Below are 22,944 nucleotides of genomic sequence, written 5' to 3'. Positions count from 1 at the left end.
AGAAACCTCACTGGATGAAAGATGCAAGGGTCTGTCAGGAGTCCAGAAACTCATTGACCTTTTATACACACACACTAATTACAAACAAACAGATCACAGGTGAGGATGGTTACCTTTAATAGCCATTCAAACCCCTCTGTGTCAACTTGTGTGCATGTTATCAGGCAAAAATCACCAGGGTATGTAAACTTTTTATCAGGGTAATTTGGGTAGTTTCTGTTGTCATTGTGATTTAAAAACAGTGAACACTGTTGATTGATAATAAATGGCTTCAGCCAAACACTAACCATGAGTGAAAGAAAAGTTTTTTGTGTTATCATTCATATTCTCTGAAAAATGGCCAAGAAATCATAAATTCGGCCAGGGTATGTAAACTTATGAGCATAACTGTAAATGTTTTCTAGTGAAGTTGGAAGAGTGGAAGAAGAATTATATGCTTAGAAATGCTGTTCAGACGTATGCGTGTCTAACGTAGTTTACGCACCATCACATGCATTTTTTTATGCTGCATGTTTCTGCAAACTTCTGGCTTTAAGATCCAGCATAGATATGAGCATTTTAATTTCACTGTGTGCATTAGCTAGAAGCTCTGGATATTATGTGGCTTTCCTGATCTGCATACTTGCTCCAGGTCAGCGAGTCAGGAAATAATGGAGCCAGAGATAGACAAGTACCTGGCAGTTTTATAAGGAGGTCAGCAATGGTAGCCACTGTATTTCTTCAACACATTTACCTTTTAAAGCTGACCTCTAGCTTAATCATCCCCTCCCTCTCTCCACCAACTAAACTTTAAGCACCTTGCTCTAGTTAACCCCCTAAATAAAACTTAGACTGTGATCACACTGGTACGCGAAATGCTCCGACTTTGGGAGCTCATGTCGCATGAAATGTGAAAAGCAACACTTCCCTATGAGAGCCTTCTTAACTGATAAGACTTTGAAAATGCTCCCTGCACTACTTTGGTCAGGCTTTGGTGCTACTTTAGCCCATTGAATATCATTGAAGTCGGATCAAAGTAGGATCCTTGTCCTAACCATCCAACTTGTGACATCTGACATGGTGATTACAGCAGCAGTAAAAGGAAATTATGTCACTCTGGGATTGTTTTGATTGGTCAAAAGACAAGTCGTACTATCTCAAACTCAGAACAAAATCTTAACTTGTTCATTCAAGTCAGATGGAAGTTGGACAGAAGTAGAACCGATGTAGGACAGATGTAGCAGGGCAAAGTAGGATGACAGTCGTACAACAGTAGTGTCATATCAGTGTGAACCCAGCCTAATGTCACAATTTCTGCCCTTAATTTGTGACTACGAGACACTCTCAAATATTCTTACTTCTGCACTAAAGAGTGGGAGGGTCCTTTTTCAAGTGGTGTGGACACTTTCTATTGGTTGTCCATTGGCAGGGTCCTCACTCAGAACCAAAGGCTTCAATATTGTGTTGATGTTATGGTGAGGTATTGCAACATAACCAGTGGTGGACCTGAATTGTAGTGGTGGAATGCCTTTCTCATCTTACAGAGAAGTTGCTACATAGGGTCACATACCAGTGAACTGCTTTGAGTAAAACATTTTTTTAAGTGAATATTGATCAGAGAAGAGCGGTTGGGAAGGATGACTACTTGTATCTGGAGATGAGCTTTAAAACATAACCTTACGCTTGAATATACACTCTTAGATTTGGGCACCATGAAATCCTAATGCAATAGACAACAAGTCTTGAAACCTGTGGTATTAGTATATGCCACCAATTACCTGTGGGCCATAATAAAAGCTCTAATAAGTAAATTCAGTTAATCTCCAAAAGCCCACAGCCTGTACGTATTGACTATTAAGTACACTGTGGAAGAATGGAGCAACAAAGGCCTGTATATGTCTAGTAATCTATGGTCTGAACAGGGAACATTGAGAGTGGCAAAATGGCAAGACATTACACCAGTTATGTTATAATAAATGACAGAAGTCAAAGACAGGTTCTGGTTGGCAATAAAACACGATCAGCAATGAAATATGTGTAGCAGTCAGCGGCATGCGGTATTACACAATAGTAGTGTATTTAGAGACATGAAGTACTGTAGATGGTGGATAGCCCAACAAGCAGGGTTAGAACAAATCGATTTCATGCAAGCAGGTTACTAACTGATGAAAAACATCAGGTTAGATAGCAAGCTAAAATGCCACTTACTTATGTATGGGTAAAAATCTCCTCTCAAATTCTCAGCTCCCCTATAATATAATAGGCTTTGTCACATTTTAAACTTTACTTAGGTTAAAACGAGTGGCATGTTGGTCCAAACCAGCCATTATTAAAAAATTATATTTAAATCTCCTGTACAGTATATTCAGGACTTTAGGGGCCAAGGTCTCTAGACGATGGATCCATTATCCTAGTTTCTGATCTAAACAAATGATAGGGTCACCTCCTCTCCATTTTGCTATTACTTTCTGTATAGCCAACATTTCAGTGAGCTAGGGTCCCGGTTATGGAAGCATTTAAAATGATGGGGTTACACCATGTTTTTTTTCCCATTGGTAATATTTCTTACATACAGTACATGTTCTTCCACACATTTAGCTAGGGTTGTTTTTGTACAGCCCTCATACTGTTGTCCACATTTACACTCCAACAGGTAGATAAAATGTACCATTGCAAGTCAGGATATCGCTAATTTGACCTAGAAGGGTATGGTTCTTGGAGATATGTGAGTGCTGGCATTCTGATGTGTAAATTAATTTGATTATGTCCATATGGTAATATGACTATGCTGGCAATAAGTCAGACAGAATTACACCATCTTGCAGTCTCCGATCTGATTGGCTGTTTTATTTCACTTTACATTAAGTTATTTAGTTTGTTAAATACATTCCATGTTCCTTTTGATCCAACATCTTAATTTCAACAACCTTAAACTTTAACTGTTTGACTCAAAAAAAAAAAAGCCTAGTAAATGGTGTGCATTTTCGTTTGTAAATGAAATAAAACATGTACTACTCTCTTTCTGAAACAATGAGTTCCTTGACTGTCATGCCGATCCAATGGCTTTGGTACTTTCTCAGTTACTAACCTAACAAGTATGCAGATTATTGTAAGTGTTTCCAGACATGACAGCCAGGCAGATTTACTGCTCAAAACCCCATTCGACCCTCCTCAGTCTTTGTCTCAGATATACCAGAAGCAGACTACAGGAAGCCCATTTCCACTCCATCCTGCCATCACTTCCAAACATCATATCGCACTCTAGTGATGCCACGCATAGTAAAGTTTGTTCAGTCGGCACATACTCTACAATTAAGCCTGTAAAGGTGAAACATGTAATAGTGGGGCGATCTGTGGGGCGAACTTTACTACATGTTCCACCATCAGTGTGCAACTTGGTATTTGGAATGTGATGACAATCAGGCAACTAGCATTTTCAGAGGCAGGTCCATAATGGTAGTCTCCATATTTATATCAGTAAGGTGCTCTATTAAAAAGACCTTGCCTTAGGGCAGTGTTTCTTAATTCCAGTCCTCAGGCCCCCCCAACAGGTCAGGTTTTCAGGATTTCCCTCAGATGAAAAGGCTGTGGTGATTACTAAGGCAGTGAAACTGATCAAATCACCTGTGCAAAATAATGGAAATCCTGAAAACCTGACCTGTTGGGGGGGCCTGAGGACTGGAATTGAGAAACACTGCCTTAGGGAAACAGGGAGGCTGCCACTACTCAGTTCGAATTCTGTAAGTACTACTCTCCTTTAAGTCACTGACCCAGAATTAATATTCACACAAATAATTTTGATTTAAAAGAGCAGTATGGCCAAAGCTTTTTTGGACATACTTCTTATGTGGGTCACAGAAGTGCACTTACTTTTGCTCTCCTGTGGTCCAGAATCAGCAGACAGCGAGCTAAAGCCTGTTGTCACCTGCACCACTGAGAGCTGGAGCCAGCTTCCCCCGCCTCCTCCCCAGGCTGGCATCCCAGTGAGTTTTGGAGGGGTAGAGCAGAGAACATTGTAAGCAGGTGGATGTGAAGTGTTTATGTTTTATCAAAATGTTCTACAGTTTTTCAGTTGAAGTCTATGGTTAGAGATTTGTGTTCTAGAATATTGCACTGTTTAGGTGTGCTTGCCCTGCTGAGATGGTACACCTTGGGACATAAGGGTTAACACTGCTGGTCAGGTTTTTCTGGGCTTTTTGGGTAACTACCACTCTCTGCTGTGGCAAACACATAAAAAGGGAGGGAACCACCTCTCCGGGGCACCCTAGTTTGCAAGACGCCCAGAGGTTGGGTCCCAGGTCTTCCCAAGCAAATGACATGCTGCTATGGATGCAAGCCATTACTTTGCACTTGACCACCCCTTGTGGGAGCCCACCTGGGGTTTCAGGGGTATGGACTCATGCTTGACTTTTTCACCTTTTAAAGGTATGACTACCTCATTGGGCAATCAGGGGCACCAGTGGGCTAACTAAGATGCACTTAGAAGATGATGTACAGGAATGTGTACTGAAGACATCTTTGTTGAACTGCTCATTTCAGGAAAAAAAACATTTATTGTTGTTCAACTTGGCCTTGTCTGAAGTTATTTGAGGACATTCTTAAAGGGGTGCATGCATGTATGGCATATCACAAGAACAGGGCTTATTATGGGACAAGATGATTTAGAGAAGATGCAGTACAGATGTTCAAAATGCAGTGAAGCTATTTAGAGGAGGCTTTGTTGCCGTTGCTGATGACTACAGTACTAGTGTTGAGTGGAAATGCAGTCGGAAAGTGGTGTGGCTTGGCATAGGTGATGGAAGTGAAGGCGCTTGTGTACTTAGGCTTTTTCCTTAGCTATTGGAACCCCAATACTGGGTCCGACATCACCGCATCCTAGGCACTCAGTCTGGAAGTCACGGAAGATGAAGTGAGGCCTCAGGAGAAGAACAAGCACAGGATATGTACAAGAGTTCAACTTCCTAGTATTCAAGTGTAATATATGAATCAATGTCACTGGAAGCGAGGTGACAGGTTATTGGGCTGGTGGAGTCCAGTAGAAACTTAGCAGGACCGGCTCAGGAATGCTGCACAACCAAAATTAGAGAAGAGTTATGAAGTGTAATAATGAACTGTTTTCGTAATGAACAATGTAAAGAGTGCATGAGTTGGACCATGGATTACGAGTTAATTATGTTCCGCTGGAGAAGCATCACTTTTAAGTGTGTTAAAAACATTTTTTACCTTAATGCATTGTTTGCATTAGGGTAAAAAAATAAATTAGTTTCTCTGTGCCCTCCTTCCCCTGTGTGAAGGGGAAGAGAGGGGAGAAGAGATCAGGGATGTGCATGTCTTGCTGTGTAAGTCTATGGTGCGCGGCTCCATAGACACACAGGTCGGGAGCACGTGGACAACGAATCTCCCTATAGCCAACGACTGGCTATGGTAGTCCTAAAAGGAAGAGGAGCCAAGATCGCCGTCAGGGACCCCAAAAGAGGGGGATCGGGGCCATCACTGCACGGAGCAGGTAAGTATAACATGTTTGTTATTTGAATTAAAAAAATATGACTTTATTAGCACTTAAGGCTCGGTTCACACTGCTGCACTGTGAATTTGTTCTGTTTTTTGTCCTGTGTGATATGCAAATTTACTGCAAATTTACCACAAATTTCAGGAGTTGGATATCATATCATAATGTAAAAAAAAAAAAAAGGTGTTGACTTCCTGTGTATTTCCTTTTTTTTGTGGTGAGCAGTGTGGTGGAATGTGAACCATCAATTCGATTCCAGAACGATTTACATTGATGTCTATGGAGACTAAATTCGCAACGCAACGCTGTAAACTCACACAAGACCCTTTTTTTATCGCATCGCATTCGTAGAGGAATCGCAACGCATGTATGTGAACGACTGTCATTGAAAACAATGGGCCAGATCCACGAAGCGTTTACGCTGGTGTATCTATTGATACGCCGCGTAACTTCTAGTTTGCTCCGGCGTATCTTTGTTTTGTATCCTCAAAACAAGATACGCCTGAAGCTGGGCTGGATCCAACTGGCCTACGTCTTAGTACGCCGTCAGATCTAAGGTGCATATTTACGCTGGCCGCTGAGTGGCGCTTCCGTCGATTTCCGCGTCGAGTATGCAAATTAGCTAGATACGGCGATCCACTAACAAACGTCCGGCCGGCGCATTTTTTTTTACGTTGTTTCCGCAAGACTTTTTTCGGCGTATAGTTACCCCTGCTTTATGAGGCGTACGCAATTATAAGTATGAACGTCGGGCCAGCGTCAAATTTTCCGTTGTGTACGTCGTTTGCGTAAAAAGTTTGCGAATAGGGCTTTGCGTAGAATTACGTTCACGTCGAAAGCATTGGCATGCTGCGGGTTAATTTGGAGCATGCGCACTGGGATACCCCCACGGACGGCGCATGCGCCGTTCAAAAAAAATGTCAATTACGTGGGGTTAAGTCAAATTAACATAAAACAGGCTCACATCTTTATCATTTGAATTCCGCGCCCCTATGCCGGCAGACTTACGCTACGCCGCCGTAACTTTAGAGGCAAGTGCTTTGTGAATACAGCACTTGCCTCTCAAAGCTGCGGCGGCGTAGCGTTACTACGATATGCTACGCCTGCCTAAAATTACGATCCGCTACGTGGATCTGGCCCAATGACTTTATCAATGTCATGAGAATTTAGAATGTTATGAACTCGCATCAGTGTGAACCGGGCCTTAATGCCAATCTTGAGGTAAATGACAGTGTCAGACAGCCTCTGGGGGCACCAGTGAGTGTTTTCTCTGGGTCCCCACTTGGGCGTAGTAATCCCGGCCCTCAACCACTCTCAGCTTCGAGAAGACCGAGAACCAAAATGATTGGCTGTTGTGAGATAACTCACTTCTCGAGCTTATAGCCAGCGGGGGACAGCATCAGACCGATGCTGCAGCATGGAGGTGAGTATGTATGTTTATTTTATAGTCCAAACTTCTTTAAAGTGGAGGTTCACCCAAATAACATCTATAAGACCAAATTCTTTATACTTCTAACATGTACAGTAGGCATGTTAGAAGTATAAAGAATTTGGTCTTATATAGATGTTATTTTGGTTTAAAAGATCAGCATTTGCAGACTCTTTGTTACTCTTAAGCTGGCCATACACTATACAAGCTAATTATAAAAATCTTCTTTAGATTCACCAAGACTATGTAAAGACCTATCTAATCTATATATTCAAATAGTATAATATCAGACAGACTCCTGCACTACATAGTTGATGGTAGCTCTAAAGGTGATTGTATGTTGTATAATAAGATTTATAGGGTATGGTCAGCCTTAGAGTCCTTTCACACTGAGCCGCTCATAGCGTCAGCGGTAAAACGCTGATATGTTTACCGCCGACGCTAGCAGGGCGGTTTTAGTGGCCGAGAAAGGGTTAAAACTGCCCGCAATGCGCTGCTGCGGTATAGCCGCACTGTCCCATTGATTTCAATGGGCAGCAGCGGTGAAGGAGCGGTAAACACACCGCTCCTTCACCGCTCCAAAGATACGGCTAGCAGGACTTTTTTTACCGTCCTGCTAGCGCAACGCTCCAGTGTGAAATCCCACACAGGAGACAATGGTGCAGCTGTTTGAGGGCGGATTGCAGGCGTTATTTTTAACGCTATAGCATCTGCAATACTCCCTCAGTGTGAAAGGGGTCTTAGGAAAGGTTTTATTTAAGTTTTCTGTATTATAAAGACTTTGAGGTGACAAATGTTCTTTTTTGGGTTATAATGTTGGTACATTTGTTTATATAAAAGTAGGAAAAAAAATTCTGCTATTCACATCTCTACATTTATTAATTTCTAGTAAAACGGCATTAGGAAATGCCAGAGACAGTTTGTGTATAAGTGGCAGTGACAAGACAAACGTTATGTGGGACACTAGGTTTTCGGTACTGAAATTTGGAGAGCAGACTCAACAAGAGGAAATTTTGCAATATCAGATGTAAATAATTTTGCTGCTAACAACAAGGAAAACAGACCACATACAAGTTTAAGGATGAGTTTTGTAACAGCCTGGCGAGTTCCCTGTCTGTTCCACCTCCCCCTCTTCCCTTGTTAACCTCCGTCCTCCTTGTTTCAATCAGAGAATGCAGGCCAATGATGTGCTTCCTGGAAATTCTTCCAGATAACATTTCCATCTGGGAAATAGCTGCAGATGAAAGTGCTGTGGATATTCTGTCTTATTTGCTCCTGCCAGGAAAAGGAAAAGCCATAATGGTAATAAAATGACACAAGGTCTGCGTTTTTCAAGTATACTTTTCTACTGACCTACTTCATGAATTACTGAGACTTGCAGCCGAAAGTTGAAGATGTAGGAATGTAAGATTAGAGGCCTCTACACCGGGGATATGCAATTGGTGGACCTCCAGCTGTTGTAGAACTACAAGTCCCATGAGGCATAGCAAGACTCTGACAGCCACAAGCATGACACCCAGAAGCAGAGGCATGATGGGACTTGTAGTTTTGCAACAACTGGAGGTCCGTTAATTGCGTATCAAAATTTATAGTAAGTTATAATAAGCAAATAAATTCTTATCAATTACTACAGCAGCGCTAGTTGTCACTATAGACTGTGACCCCTTTTTCCTATGACCATGCATAAAAGGAAATGTTCTCAAGATATAGGAGTGTAAGCAAGAGTCCAGTGAAAAAAGTGCTCTTAAAGTAATGGTGAGCTCTCTGCTGCAGGTGACATCAAACGTGCACACTCCACCCTTCAGACATCTCTCGTGTCAATCTCCCCTCAAGGGTATCTACTCACTAGATGGTAGAGTTCAACTCCAAAACCAGCAGTTGATCAGCGCGCTATGCTCCTAATATCCACCAAATGTAAGGGCACAAAAAGACTAGATATGGTGTAATACCGCTTTAAGTCTTTATTCCACACGCTGTATCAATCAGCGTATTGAGATAGTTAACAGCATATATTAAAAGGTCGTTTAAAACAACCAGCAAACACCGGGCTGATTCCTGGCTCACAGTGGGATATCTTTGCATGTGTCAGTCCCGTCCACCGTGGATAGACAACGCTCTGTTACCACACACTGGAGCGCAGCTGGAACGCAGCGCACAGTGTAATGCTTCCTGTGTGTCGTGAGGTCACGCCCTGACGTTTCGTCCTTCCGACTTCCTCTGAGGGCGTGGCCTCTCGACGCAACATCACAGTTTAAATAGTGATCTATCTGTATACAGGGCGCACTCAGCATTAACCCCTCGTATCCCTGCACAAACTCCCGGATAGATCAAGCAGGTGCATTAGGGAATTCGTTCATTGGGGTCAAGCTATAATTAACATACCGTATACCACAGCGATCATATAACATCGATTAGAGCTATTATACATGGTGATATTTCTCTCTATCACATCGGGTAATATTAATTGTTCGCACAAGTAATATATATATATAAATCAATCAAAAATTCATATGACAATATATTTAAGATTAAGATAAAAAAAAATAATATATAAATATAAATATATACCCAATAATTTTTCTAATTAAACAGGATTTTCAAAGATCTGATAGTGATCAAGCAGAATAAATATATATCTCTAAACCTCAATATTCCTAAAATTGTATTGACACTGCAAAACCTTAATCTAATTATATCAAATAATCAATATAAAAGAAAAAATGTATTAAAAAATAATGCTGAGCGCGCCCTGTATACAGATAGATCACTATTTAAACTGTGATGTTGCGTTGAGGGGCCACGCCCTCAGAGGAAGTCGGAAGGACGAAGCGTCAGGGCGTGACCTCACAACACACAGGAAGCATTACACTGTGCGCTGCGTTCCAGCTGCACTCCAGTGTGTGGTAACAGAGCGGTGTCTATCCACAGTGGACGGGACTGACACATGCAAAGATATCCAACTGTGAGCCAGGAATCAGCCCGGTGTTTGCTGGTTGTTTTAAACAACCTTTTAATATATGCTGTTAACTACGGTATATCAATACGCTGATTGATATAGCTTGTGGAATAAAGCGGTATTACACCATATCTAGTCTTTTTGTGCCCTTACATTTGGTGGATATTAGGAGCATAGCGCGCTGATCAACTGCATGGTCATAGGAAAGAGGGGTCACAGTCTATAGTGACAACTAGCGTTGCTGTAGTAATTGATAAGAATTTATTTGCTTATTATAACTTACTAGAAATTTTGATGTCTTTGGGGCATATTCTTAAAGATCTGAGGCGGCGGAACGTATGTCCTTTACGTTACGCCGCCGCAAGTTTAAGTGGCAAGTGCCTGATTCCCAAACCACTTACCTGTAAACTTGCGGCGGCGTCGCGTAAAGTCCACCCGCGCAAGCCCTCCTAATTCAAATGATCCTGGTAGGGGGCGTGGATCATTTAAATTAGGCGCGCTCCCGCGCCGTTTGTAATGCGCATGCTCCGTCGGGTAAATTACCCGACGTGCATTGCGCTAAATGACGTCTCACGGACGTCATTTGTTTTGACTGTAACGTAAATGGCGTCCAGCGCCATTCACGGACGACTTACGCAAACGACGTTAAATTTTCAAATTTCGACGCGGGATCGACGCCCATACTTAACATTGAGTACGCCACCTAGGGGGCATCTTTATCTTTACGCCGCGTATCGCTTACGGAAACGACGTTAAAACACTACGGCGGGCAAACGTACGTTAGAGAATCGGCGTGACTAGTCATTTGCATATTCTACGCTGACCGCCACCTAGCGGTCAGCGTAAATATTGCAGCCTAAGATACAACGGCGCAGGCCGTCGTATCTTAGGCATGTTTAAGTGTATCTCAGTTTGAGAATATACTTAAACATAGGATCGGACTTATGTCGGCGTATCAGCTGATACGCCGACGTAAATTATTTGAGAATATGGCCCTTTGTGTTTTAAGCGGCTGCTGACAAATTTCATTGAATGATAAATGGAAACATTTAATCATTATTGCTCTGTTATAAATACCTTTTAGCCCATAACGCCGAGATAGTGGAATTAGGCTTTGATCTTCACTATTTGTTTGTCGTTAATTGCATATCCCTGCTCTACACCATATAGCAGTTCATATTGACCCATATTAGTTGTAGATTACTTGTTGGAAAGTACAGAAACTTGAATACTCTTCCTTATGTGTAGGGAAATCTGAAGGGGTAACTGTTAACAGTCGTTTGCTAACCTGCTCCAAGCTTTACAACAATAGACCCTGCTCTGCTCCTTTGGCACAAGTTTTGTTTTTAGAAAATGCCCCCATTTTAGAGGTTGAGAGAAGGAGAAGACCACATCAGAAATGCTGTTTAATAAATCAACAGAAGCAAAGATATTTACATACTTCAGCCATCCCTGGAAGGTGGTGGCACTCTATATACTTCTTTGGAAAAAAGAAGGCAGCGAGTGCTTTTTTTTTTTTTTTTAGTTTGGGCATATAGCCAATGGTTACAACATAAGGCCTGAAAAATAAACATGCCTGTGGGACATCTTTTCTTTGTGTGTACAGAAATATTCCACTTGTCCCTATAGATTGTGTATTTCCTGCTTCTATGCCTCTTGTATCATTTTCTGTACACAGATACACAAAGTATACATATCCGAGTCTGTACTATAGTCAGTTCCGTACTTAAAACAGAGCAAAATGGGCAAGTGCTCCGGGCCTCTCTGCCAGAGGGGACGCCAGATTTCCTTTATATATATTAAAAAAAAGAAAACATATTTTCCCGAGTCTTCAGTAGAGTGTTAGATGTCCAGTTTGAAGCCTTTGCCAAGCTCTGGTCATGTCGCTTTCATCTTTACAGGTTTTATTACATGATGAAGGGCTTGCTGATATCTTTACAGGTGTTAATGTAGCTATTATAATATACAGTATTTGAGCATGATGGTCACTAGTTTTTCAGGAGAAAAGTAACTCAGCAAATTGGCACTGATAAAGAATTTTCTGAGAACCACTGTGCCTACCAGCTGTGGAGAGCAGTGTCCTAAAGATGATACAGTTTGATGTGTTAGTTAAAGATTTTGTAGATTCTAAGTGCAGGAAGAAAGACTTTTTGTAAATATTGTAGTGTGATGTATAACTATGATGTATGACTTGACAGTTCCAATTACCCGTGTAATGTGTATTCTTTTGCCCCGTACACACGACCGGGTTTTCCGATGGGAAAACTTTGAGGAGAGCTTTTGGCCAGGAATCCCGGCCGTGTGTATGCTGCCTCGCAGTTTTTGCGACGAGAAAACTGTCAAGCCCGCCGGACAAAAAAAGAGACGGGACTTTTTCCCATCAGGAAACCCGTCCATGTGTAGCAGAAACTTGCCATTTTTAGCAGTTTTCCTGTGGGGAAAAACTCAGATGGAGCATAAATACGGTCGTGATTCTTAAAGGAAAAGCTCTCATCTGAGTTTTCCCGATTGGAAAACCGATCGTGTGTACAGGGGAAAAGTAGAGAGCAGGTTCTCAGTTTCCCCGTCGGTAGTCATGGTCGTGTGTACTAGGCATTACAGTCAATAAAATTGAGAAAAAAAAACAAATATCTTCTTCGGAACCTAACTTATATTTACTTCAGTTCACTTTTTTATTTGTCATACAATTTAATTTCTATGTTGAGGGGCCCCCGAACTTGAAGTGCCCAAGGTCTATAGCTATTGATTTAAATATGTCATTACTATAAAAATAAGGGAATATCACATTCTAAGACAAAGGCTTGCCAAATTGTTAGATGTGTGGGGCATGGCAAAGACTTGAAGTGTGGTAGCCCATTAGATCTCAAAATGATTTTCTGTCTTGTGGCTTTCTGCATCTTTGATCCCCACTGGGTTACTCAATAATGGTGCACGTTTAGGAGATATTTACAGTACCTATAGTTAAGCCTTATTCTAGGCTTACCTATAGGTACAACCTACACAGGCATACCTCCCAACTTTTTGAGATGAGAATGAGGGACACCTATCAGCAAAAGCATGCAGGCATAAAACACACCCCTTGCCACACCCCCTTAACAGAGAATTGTACGAAAAAACAAGATTGGTTAAACCCACAAGTGCTTTTTATACCACTACTATTCCTTTATATTGGCTTTTGAAATTTACAAAAGCAGCAATTTAAAAATCGGATGAAAGGTTTAGCACTGGAAAACACTTTTTGATAGATAAAAAGTGCATTTTATATACATCTATATAGATCAGACCAAAATTAGGGACAAATGAGGAACAGAGACAGGGCCATCTTTAAGGCAGGGCAAAAGGGGAAGCTGCCCTGGGCCCTGTCATTGTTGTGGGGCCCAAAGCAGCTGCCTCATACTTGCCAACTATCCCAGTTTAAATTCCCTTGTCCCTTGAAGTTTTAGTCTTGTGCTGTGTCCTGATATCTCAGTGTGAAGTGCTACTACTAATGCTGCCCAGCCCTGCCCTATTGTTGTGTACAGATGACTTACCTGCAGACCCTGTGTTTACATGTAAATAACCGTCATTCATATGTAAATAACGGGAGCATTCATATGTAAATAACGGTGGTATTTATATGTAAATAGCTGAGGCCGACAGCATTCATATGTAAATAAAGGCGGCATTCATATGTATATCATTCCCATCTGCAGTCAAGAGATGATGTGCTGTAACCTCTAGCAACCAATCAGTGAGCAGTATTACTGTACAGTAATCTCTAGCAACCAATCAACAAGAATAAATCATGTGCAGTAACTTCTAGCAACCAATCAGTAGGTGGTAATGATATGCTGTAACCTATGGAAACCAATCGCATAACAGAGATATCCCTCTTCAAACTGCCGACGTATATAGTCGTTGTCTGGCGGTCGGAAAGTGGTTAAACAACATAAGTTTGACCTGTGGCCAATCACATCCCAATATGGATGGTCAACCTTTAAAGACCTCCAGAGCGGTCCCATATACAGCATATACATACAACCGTTACCATAGAAAAGTAACCTCCTATTCAGTGGTGACCTCATATATATGCATGGCATGTTTAGTATTAGAGTTTAACGATAGCTTGATATTTTTATGATTTAATTTGCAGGACACTGGGGTTGGCAAGTCAAGCATCGTTTGCCGATTTGTTCAAGACCATTTTGACCATAACATCAGCCCCACTATTGGGTAAGTAATATGCACAACAATGTGTCTGTTTTATTGACTGTAGGGCTTAATCAATAAGTATGGCATGGTCTGGAGTCATGCCCGAAGGCCAGTAGCTCTAGCAAGAGGGGCACCCACTGACCAGCTGGATAAGTACAGAAGCAGGTGACCCTGGTGCAACGCTGTATCCTGGCCTAGGCCAAAAAGGCCCAGGCCTAGGGCAGAACCATGCAGGGGGCAGCACGCTGGCAGTCCCTGCCAGCTTGCACTACACTGTTAGTGTAGCGCCAGTCTTATGGGACGGACTGGGCAGAGAGGCAAATTAGTCTAGCACCCCCATAAAGCGGCCGCACTGCTTCCCAAGTTTTACGGGCGGATGGCATTCCGCAACTGTGGGGGGGCTGTGCTTCTAATTTTGACTGTCTTATCATCCTGGACCACAAACCTTCCTCACTGTGCCATATGTTTTCTGCCCTCAGAACTAGCGTCCCCACTCAAATTTTTCAGGGCAGGTCTTAAACAGCAAGGGGTGTGGCCTTGACAGGAAGGGGTGGATCATATTTAAATTAGGGGTGCATGAGTTTAGTCAAGCCTAGGGCAGCACAAAACCTGAATACACTACTGCCCTGGTGGATGACACAAGCTCATCTGAGGTGCGGCGTCTAAGTACTAACCAGTGTTTACCAGAGCTCCTGATGGTGGAGAAAGATTTTGTTGTGTGTTAGTACCAAGTCGCGGTCCTCAGGATCGCCCCACAAGGAGGTGAACAAGCCAGGGGCCAGTAGCAGATATTTAAGGTAGGAATAAGCAGAAGCATAGTCAGTAAACAAACCAAACATTGGTAACGAGTGGTTGCAGGTTGGGATCAAGCAGACACATAGTCGAGAAACAAGCCAAAGGTCGGTAACCAATGGTAGCAAAGATACAGCCGGCAGCAGGAGAGGTAAGAACAAGATATTTTCTGGATAGAGCACAATAATCTGGCAAACAGGAAGTGCAAAGACATGGCTTAAATCAGGAAGTTTGCGGGATTTGCCCCCTTAATGACCAAGCAATTTTTTGCAATACAGCACTGCATTGCTTTAAGTGACGTTTGCGTGGTTGTGCGACGTTGTACCCTTATCCGTCTCCTGATAGAACAGAGCATTGGGGCACTCTACACATGTTCAGTTTGGTGTGTATTGCTAGAGAATGCATGTGATCAGCAGAGGGACAATCAGCACTGTCCAGACAGAGGGTCAGGGGTCCTGCAGCCTCATAGGGCAGTCTGGGAAGAATGAAAACTCAAGCTACAAGCTTTAACCAGTGCTCCTACTTCTCCTTTAAGAGTCAGCGCGCTCGCAAGTGTGCATACAGACTCAATACAATCTTACCTTTATGTTACTTTAACAAATTGCACAAATATGTTACTTCACAAATGGCAATGTTGAAAGGAAACAAAATATATTCCTAAATTAAAAGACACATTTTGACTGTCACTCCACAATGCTATGTAAAAATGGTATGCTTTTGGTCAGAAGGCAGCCATTATATGGGATGGTACTATTTACTTATAATCTGTGTTTAAGAAATAATCTGCATTTCCCTTTTTACTGTATTAAAACCAGTAATATACAGATATATATTATATGTCTCCAAATCTGCTACGGTTGACACTAGTGCAGGCCATGCTTTCCGGTTGCAGAGAATCACATCAATTCCCGCAACCGCAACCACCCGCAGCCGAATCGCACTGTTTTTGCAAGATGTGCAGGGGTGTAATTCGCACCCCACACATCTCAGCCTGCAGTGGGATCACAGGTGTGGGAACTGCATGGAAACCATATGGTCAAAAAGACAATGCAGTTTTTTTTAAATCCAACAAAGTTTTATTTAGTTTGCAGAGGTACAAAGTATACAAGGTCCCCTTAACATTGCGGGGACAAAACAACAACATAGATTAAGACATCCCGTACTCGGTAAGTATTCATATGCAGGAGGTAGGGCCCCCTCCCCCCAAACCTTTTCAAACATCACCATCCCGCAAAGTAGCACCGTCCCCTTCTCACCCCACATTGATGCCCAAAAGTCTATCCATCACAAGGTCTACCGGGGCTAGACCTGGCACATCCAACCACTTTGCCCATAATTTTTCAAATTTGTGGGTATTACCCCTGTGTTGATACACCACTTTCTCCATCCTTAGCACCAGCCCAATATTATTAATCCATTCAGCCAGAGTCGGAGGGGTCTCAGCCCTCCAGTGAACCATAATGAGTTTCCTTGCTTGGAACAGAACCCTGTGTATCGCCTCTCTGTCCGCTTCCTCCCACTCATACTCCTCCAGAGCCCCCAAGAGACAAGCCCTCGGGTCCTGTGGAAGAGCCACGCCAAAAGTTGAATTTACGGTACTCACAACTCCCGCCCAGTATGTGTGGAGCTTTGGGCATCTCCACAGCATATGGATCAGATCACCATGGTCTCTTTTGCACCTGGTACAGGTTGGATCAAGCTGAGGATTCATCTTATGGAGCCTGTGTGGGGTATAGTAAGTGCGCAGCAAAATATACAGTTGTGTGAGCCTCTGTGAAACATTCAGCGAGCATTTGCCCACTGCCTGAAAGATTTCTTCCCATTGTTCCCCGTCCAGCTCGCCCGCATCCGCCTCCCACCTTTCCCGTATCCTCAGGGGATGCTGCTTCATCACGTACTGTAGCAAAATGGAGTAGCACTGAGAAATAAAGCCTTTTGATGTCCCAGCATCCCCCAGAAGATCAAAAGCAGGGGTCGGCGACAGGCACCACTCAGAGGAGCGACCCTGTGCCGCCACTGCGTGCCTCAACTGCAGATAGGAGAAGTGCATAGTCTGGGGCAAGCCAAACTCCCCCTGTAGTACAGAGAACGAGCGGAGCACCCCGTTACTGAATGTAACTATGTGTGTGAGGTGCGTGATCCCATACTGTTTCCACCTGGCCCCGGACTGCAACTTGGCCAATTCAGTGTATGTGTCGTTCTGCCATATAGGGCTGTATTTCGTGTAACCCTCTGCGTTTTGCACGTACTTGACCTTATTCCATACCTTCTGAATTAAACTAAAAGTGGGGAGCTTCTTGTGCGGTTTAGCAAAGGCTTGCGCCTCCAATGCCTCAGGGATCGGCCTTCCGCCCACGGTGTGCTCCATAAGCTTTTGAGCCGAGGATCTCACCGCCGGCCGAAACATACCAACCAGTTGCTGCATCTGAGCCGCCAAATAGTACAGCCAGGGGTTTGGCAACGCCAATCCCCCGCCGTCTTTAGGTCTCTGCAAGTGTTCCAGTTTAATCCTAGGCGTCCTATCTTTCCATATGAGACCTCGGAAAATACTATTTACCGTATGGAAAACCTTCAGGGGTATAACCATAGGGGTGTTGTGTAAAAAGTACAACAGTTGCGGCATGAGTATCATCTTAATAAGATTCACACGGCCGGCAACCGACAAGAACAGGGCCTTCCAAGTCTTAACTTTGTCTCTAAATTTCAGAAGTAGGGGAGAGATATTTAGATGGATGAAATCCCGTGGCTTAGCAGTGATCTGTACTCCCAGGTACTTAAAGGACGAAGTAACGGGTATGGGGCATACGGGGTTGATTATCTGCGTATCGTCGCCATCTAACAAAAGTAGTGACGATTTTGCCCAGTTTATAAGCAAGCCAGAGAATTGTCCAAACTCTGTAATTGCCATCATAGCTTCCCTGAGGGAGGGATCCGTGTCGCCCAGCAGAAGGAGAGTGTCATCAGCATATAGCATCACTTTTTCCTGCATGTCACCATAGCAGAATCCAATGATGCGGGGGTTAGCTCTAATGCCAATGGCCAATGGCTCGATAGCCAAGGCAAAGAGCAGGGGGGACAGGGGACATCCCTGCCGCGTCCCCCTCCTCAGTGCAAAGCTCCCCGATAATGAGCCAAATGTCCGTATCGCCGCTTGCGGCTGACTGTACAGCAGCCGCACCCAGGAGATATAAACAGGGCCAAATCCAAATTTTTGCAACACGGTCCAAAGATAGTTCCAATCTATGCTATCAAAGGCCTTTGTAGCATCTAGGGACAGCAGAGCCCTACTACCCCTATTATCCGCCCGTGCTTGCATGTTAAGGAACAGCCTCCTCAGATTAACCGCCGTGGACTTATTGGGCATGAACCCAGCCTGATCCCCATGAACCAAGGAAGTCACCACCCCATTCAGCCGAATGGCGAGCACCTTGGCCAGTATCTTAATGTCACTCTGTAGTAGTGAGATGGGGCGATAAGCCCCCGGGTCCACGGGATCCTTACCTGGCTTGAGCAACAGTACTATATTTGCTTTGGACATTGAAGGGGGCAAAGTCCCCCCCTCCCTGGCGCTGTTAAAGACTTTTAGAAGCTGTGGCAATAACACCTCGGGATATTGTTTGTACACTTCCATGGGCAACCCGTCCTCCCCCGGGGCTTTACAGTTAGGGAAAGCACTGACTGCCTCCTGTAGCTCCTCGACAGTGATTGGTTTTTCTAATATGGTACGCTGGCTATCAGACAGCTCCGGGAAGACCATTTGGGCTAAATACCTCTCTAGATCCTCCTGGGTGTACATCGTGCCAGAACTGTACAGGGTCTCATAGAAACCCGCCAGTTCCTGCATAATCTGGTCTGGCTGAGAGACTACCCCTCCTGACCCTGATCTTATAGCCCCTATCGCAGGTGAGCGTTGATGGGAGTTTGCAATCCGCGCCAATATACGGCCGGTTTTCTCACCCTCCTCAAAGAACGCCTGCTTAGCAAAAAACCTCTTCTTCTCCGCCGACGAGGAGAGCAATTGCTGGTAGGCAGACTGAGCAGCCTGCCAGGCCTCCCTGGTCAGGTCAGAAGGATCAGCGACATATACCCGCTCCATTTCCTGGACCCTGTTCTCCACCTCTATCAGTAGTGCAGTCGAGGCCCTCTTCACCTCATTCACTCCCCTTATAAGCAGGCCCCGAAAATACGCCTTGAAAGCATCCCAGTTTAACACATTCAGCTCCATCCCTTCCCCATCAGCAAAATATCTTCGTATGTCTTCCTCTATTTCCACGTGGGATCTTATCAGCTTCAGCCAAAAGGCATTCAGCTTCCATGGTGCCCTAACCAAGCTCCCCTGCGGTGCCACGCAGAGCTGCACCACCAGGGCAGAGTGGTCAGACACACTGCGGGGTCTGTGTGATAGGTCTGCTATCAATGGAAGCATGCTCGAATTTCCCACCCCCAGGTCTATTCTTGATAGGCATCCATGCGTCTTCGAAAAGCACGTGAACTGCCTGACCCCAGGATTGCGGTGTCTCCAGATGTCCACCCAGCCCACCTCTTGCAGCAACCGCGCCAGGGGAGTACTCCTAGCGAGGGCAGAGGAACCGGGGCCCGGGTGTCTATCCGCCACCTGGTCTAGACAACAGTTAAAGTCGCCAATCACAAGCAACGGGACATCCGGCCTACCATCCAAAAAGGAGAGGAGGAGCCGGAGCACCGCTGCCGTGAACGGCGGGGGGATATAAACACATGCCAAGACACATACCAAATTACCCATTTTGCAATGAATAAACACATAGCGACCTTCCGGGTCTATAGCACTGTCAATTTCCTGAAAATCCAGAGCATTGTGCACTAGTACACTCACCCCCCTAGAAAAGGAGGTGTGTGTAGAGTGATATGCCTTACCCACCACCTGTATTTCACATAAATAGCATCGTGCGTTTCAGTGGAGAGTGCATACCCCTCACTTTCCAGGATATGATAGACACCTTAGCCATGTGTATCTTCCAGTATCATCAAAAAACAGTATACTGAGGAGCAAACATATGTATACTGGCCCCTCCCCTGGGAGACAGGGCCCCCCCCCCATACCTGTTCTGTCCTGCATAGTGTCTCGCACAAGGGCTGAAGGCCCAAGTCTGGTGTGTTGTACCTCTTTCTTTGTATGGTGGCTGAAAAGATTAAAGTTAGTAAAACTTGTGGACCGAACAGGTCCAAAAACATCTTGGACCGCCAACAGGGCGGTTTCAACACTTTGTGCGACTAATCGTCGACTTACTTCAGTCACATCAACCATCAGCACAGTACTCTTTACATTTAGGTCAGCTCTTCTCGCTTTGTGTCACCGATCATTGTGTCCCCCGGCCAAAGGGAAAAATAAAAAGGATTCAATCAGATAAAAAAGTAGGAGATCCCCCCTAAACAGAAAAAAAAAAGGGCCAACCGTTGAAGCGTAACAGCTCTTCCAACATGTGCATACTAGGAGAAGATTGCTCATTCCGATCCAGCCATGACATGGCCTCCTTGGCAGATTCAAAGAACTGGGCTTGACCCCGCACCACCACCCGGAGCTTCGCAGGGTAGAGCATGGCATATGGGAGTTGCAGAGCTCGCAGCCGTCGTTTTACATCCAAGAATTTGGCCCTGCGCCTCTGTACCTCTTGTGAGAAGTCCAGGTAGAAGGACACCCGGACGCCGTTGTGTTGTATGTTCGCTCGCTCCGGAGCCTGGCGCAGCACCGCCTCCCTGTCCCGGTAGTGAAGTAGTTTCGCCAGGATGGATCTAGGGGGGCCCCCCTGCTGTGGTGGGCGCGAGGGTACTCTGTGGGCCCTTTCCACTGCAAAAAATGGCGACAGTGCATTTTTGCCAACAGTTCAATCAGCCAGTTCTCCACAAACATGGAGGGGTCCTTGCCTTCCACCCTCTCCGGCAGACCCACTATACGAACGATGTTCCGTCTGAGACGGTTCTCCATATCTTCCACCCTGTCATATGCGTCCCTCGCCATCTTCAATGTGTCCACAGAAGCTGTACACTTATTTACTGCTTTGAGTATATCAGCCAACGTGGGCTGCGCAGCATTCGCAGCCTGTGTGTCTGCGGCCTGCTCATCCTAAGGCCTAGGGCCTGCTTGGTCTCTGTCCTCCTCCTCCCCCCAGTAAAGTGGGACAGTGTCCTCCTGTGCTGCGGGCCTAGTGTGGGGCGCATCACCCGAGCGGGACGGTTGTTCCGGCCCCCCCGTCCCAGTCATCTTCTGGGCATAATAAAGCATGTCCCTGGGGGGGTCCTTACCCTGGGTCTTAGCCGTCTTGCTTTGTTTGGGCCCCGTTTTGTCCGCTCCACGAGGCGTCCCTTTCCCAGCCAGCGCGGCGGCGCCATCTTGGATTTCCATCCCCGCTGCCTCCGATTGTCCTTTGCGGGTCATCCCCCTGGTGCAGAACGCCGGTGGTGGTACCGCTGTGATCCTGGGAGCACGGGCTTCCAGCATATGGTGGTGTCGAACCGGAATCGTGGCCGGGGGAGGATCGATACCGGATCAGCGCCGGGAGCTATGAGAGATGCGTCCTCTCACATGCCTGTCCTGGCCACGCCCCTCAAAGACAATGCAGTTTGCCTGCGGTCACATTTTTAAAAGGATGCATGCACCTTTTTTTGTGCGTTTCACCTGGCACAGCAGCTGATTCAAATGAATGGGCTGCTGTGCCCGAGCAAATGCAGGACACACGGCCCGTACTAGTGTGAACAGAGCCTTAAAGCCCTATGTGTCTTAAATAAAAACTTTTATATCAAGTGGCCTGAAACCAAAAAGTCATGGTACTGTGTAAGTAATGTGAAATTTATGATGTACTGTGTTTAATGTATAAACTATTACTTAAAGCGGTAGTTCACCCTCTCGTACTTGATGTTACCATCGAGACAGGCATTGTAGCGCGAGCTACAGTATGCCTGTCCCGATTTTTTTAACCCCGTACTCACCTCGTAGTCGTCCATCGTAGATTCCGGCTCCCGCGGGGAATGGGCGTGCCTATGGAGAGGGAGGATGATTGACGGCCGGCCCTGGCACGTCACTCTCCCCGAAGACAGCCGGAGTAGGTCTCGGCTCTTCACGGCGCGTGCGCACATGCTATGCGCACGCGTCGTGAAGACCAAGCCTATTTCGGCTATTTCCGGAGAAGCGTGACGCGCCAGAGCCGGCCGTCAATCATCCTCCGTCTCCAGAGGCACGCCCATTCCCCGGTATCTTCGATGGACGACTACAAGGTGAGTATGGGGCTAAAAAAAACGGGACAGGCATACTGTAGCTCGCGCTACAATGCCTGATTTAAAGGTAAAAGGAAAAAAAAAATTTTTTTTCCCGTCGATAGGGTGAACCCCCGCTTTAATATGAGAAACTATAGTTTTGTATGTGATACCTACAAGTAACTTCATGTTTTTTCCTAAGAGCGTCATTTATGACTAAAACCGTACCTTGTGAAAATGAGCTGCATAAATTTCTGATATGGGATACTGCTGGTCAGGAACGAGTGAGTATAAATCAATTATGTTTGTGTTTGGTCAGAAGCTATGCTGATTTGCTTATTGTGTAAAGCTATGGTGATATTACAACTATCCCTCAAAATGTGAAAAAAGTATGTAATGTAAACTCCTGTGACCTCTAAAGATAATCCATTACTTTCTTTTGACTGATAGTCAATGCCCAGAATACACAGGTATTTAAACAGATGCTTAAGGCTTATGTCAAAATGGCAGAATCCCATTGGTTTCAGGTTGATTTTCTTTGAATGTTTTTATGCACCTTATACATTTTTAAAATGTGTTATAATATACACTTAATTTACAAATAAACATTTACTACACAATAAAAGATTCCCTGAGCATAATGGGTTAGCTAAATAGCCAGCACCGCAGATGTAGCTTCCTTTCAGACACAGTTGTGTCTTACTAAAGCCACTGACTAATCTTCTTGGTAGTCATTGCTCATCTATTGATCTCTGTAATCAATAGTTCACAGACTTAAAGTAGAACTATGGGCAAAACACTTTTTTTTCATTTTGGATAGAGTATGGAAGGGTTATATCCCCTGTCAGATTTTCTTTTGCC

The 22,944-nt window shown here is 44.6% G+C and overlaps 1 protein-coding gene across 1 annotated transcript in view; it reads left to right on the top strand.

The window, feature by feature from the left end:
• Window positions 1–22,944, top strand: part of RAB31 (RAB31, member RAS oncogene family) — a 53,559-nt gene that overhangs the window by 6,568 nt on the left and 24,047 nt on the right. The window contains exons 2-3 of the mRNA XM_040353961.1: window positions 14,006–14,085; window positions 22,286–22,367. Of these exons, the coding sequence (XP_040209895.1) occupies window positions 14,006–14,085; window positions 22,286–22,367 (162 nt within the window). The remainder of the gene's footprint in view (window positions 1–14,005; window positions 14,086–22,285; window positions 22,368–22,944) is intronic.

The sequence above is a fragment of the Rana temporaria genome, chromosome 5 (assembly GCF_905171775.1).
Source record: "Rana temporaria chromosome 5, aRanTem1.1, whole genome shotgun sequence".
Taxonomy (NCBI): domain Eukaryota; kingdom Metazoa; phylum Chordata; class Amphibia; order Anura; family Ranidae; genus Rana; species Rana temporaria.
The sequence above is the reverse complement of the archived record's forward strand: the minus strand, read 5'-3'. Positions and strand labels throughout refer to the sequence as shown.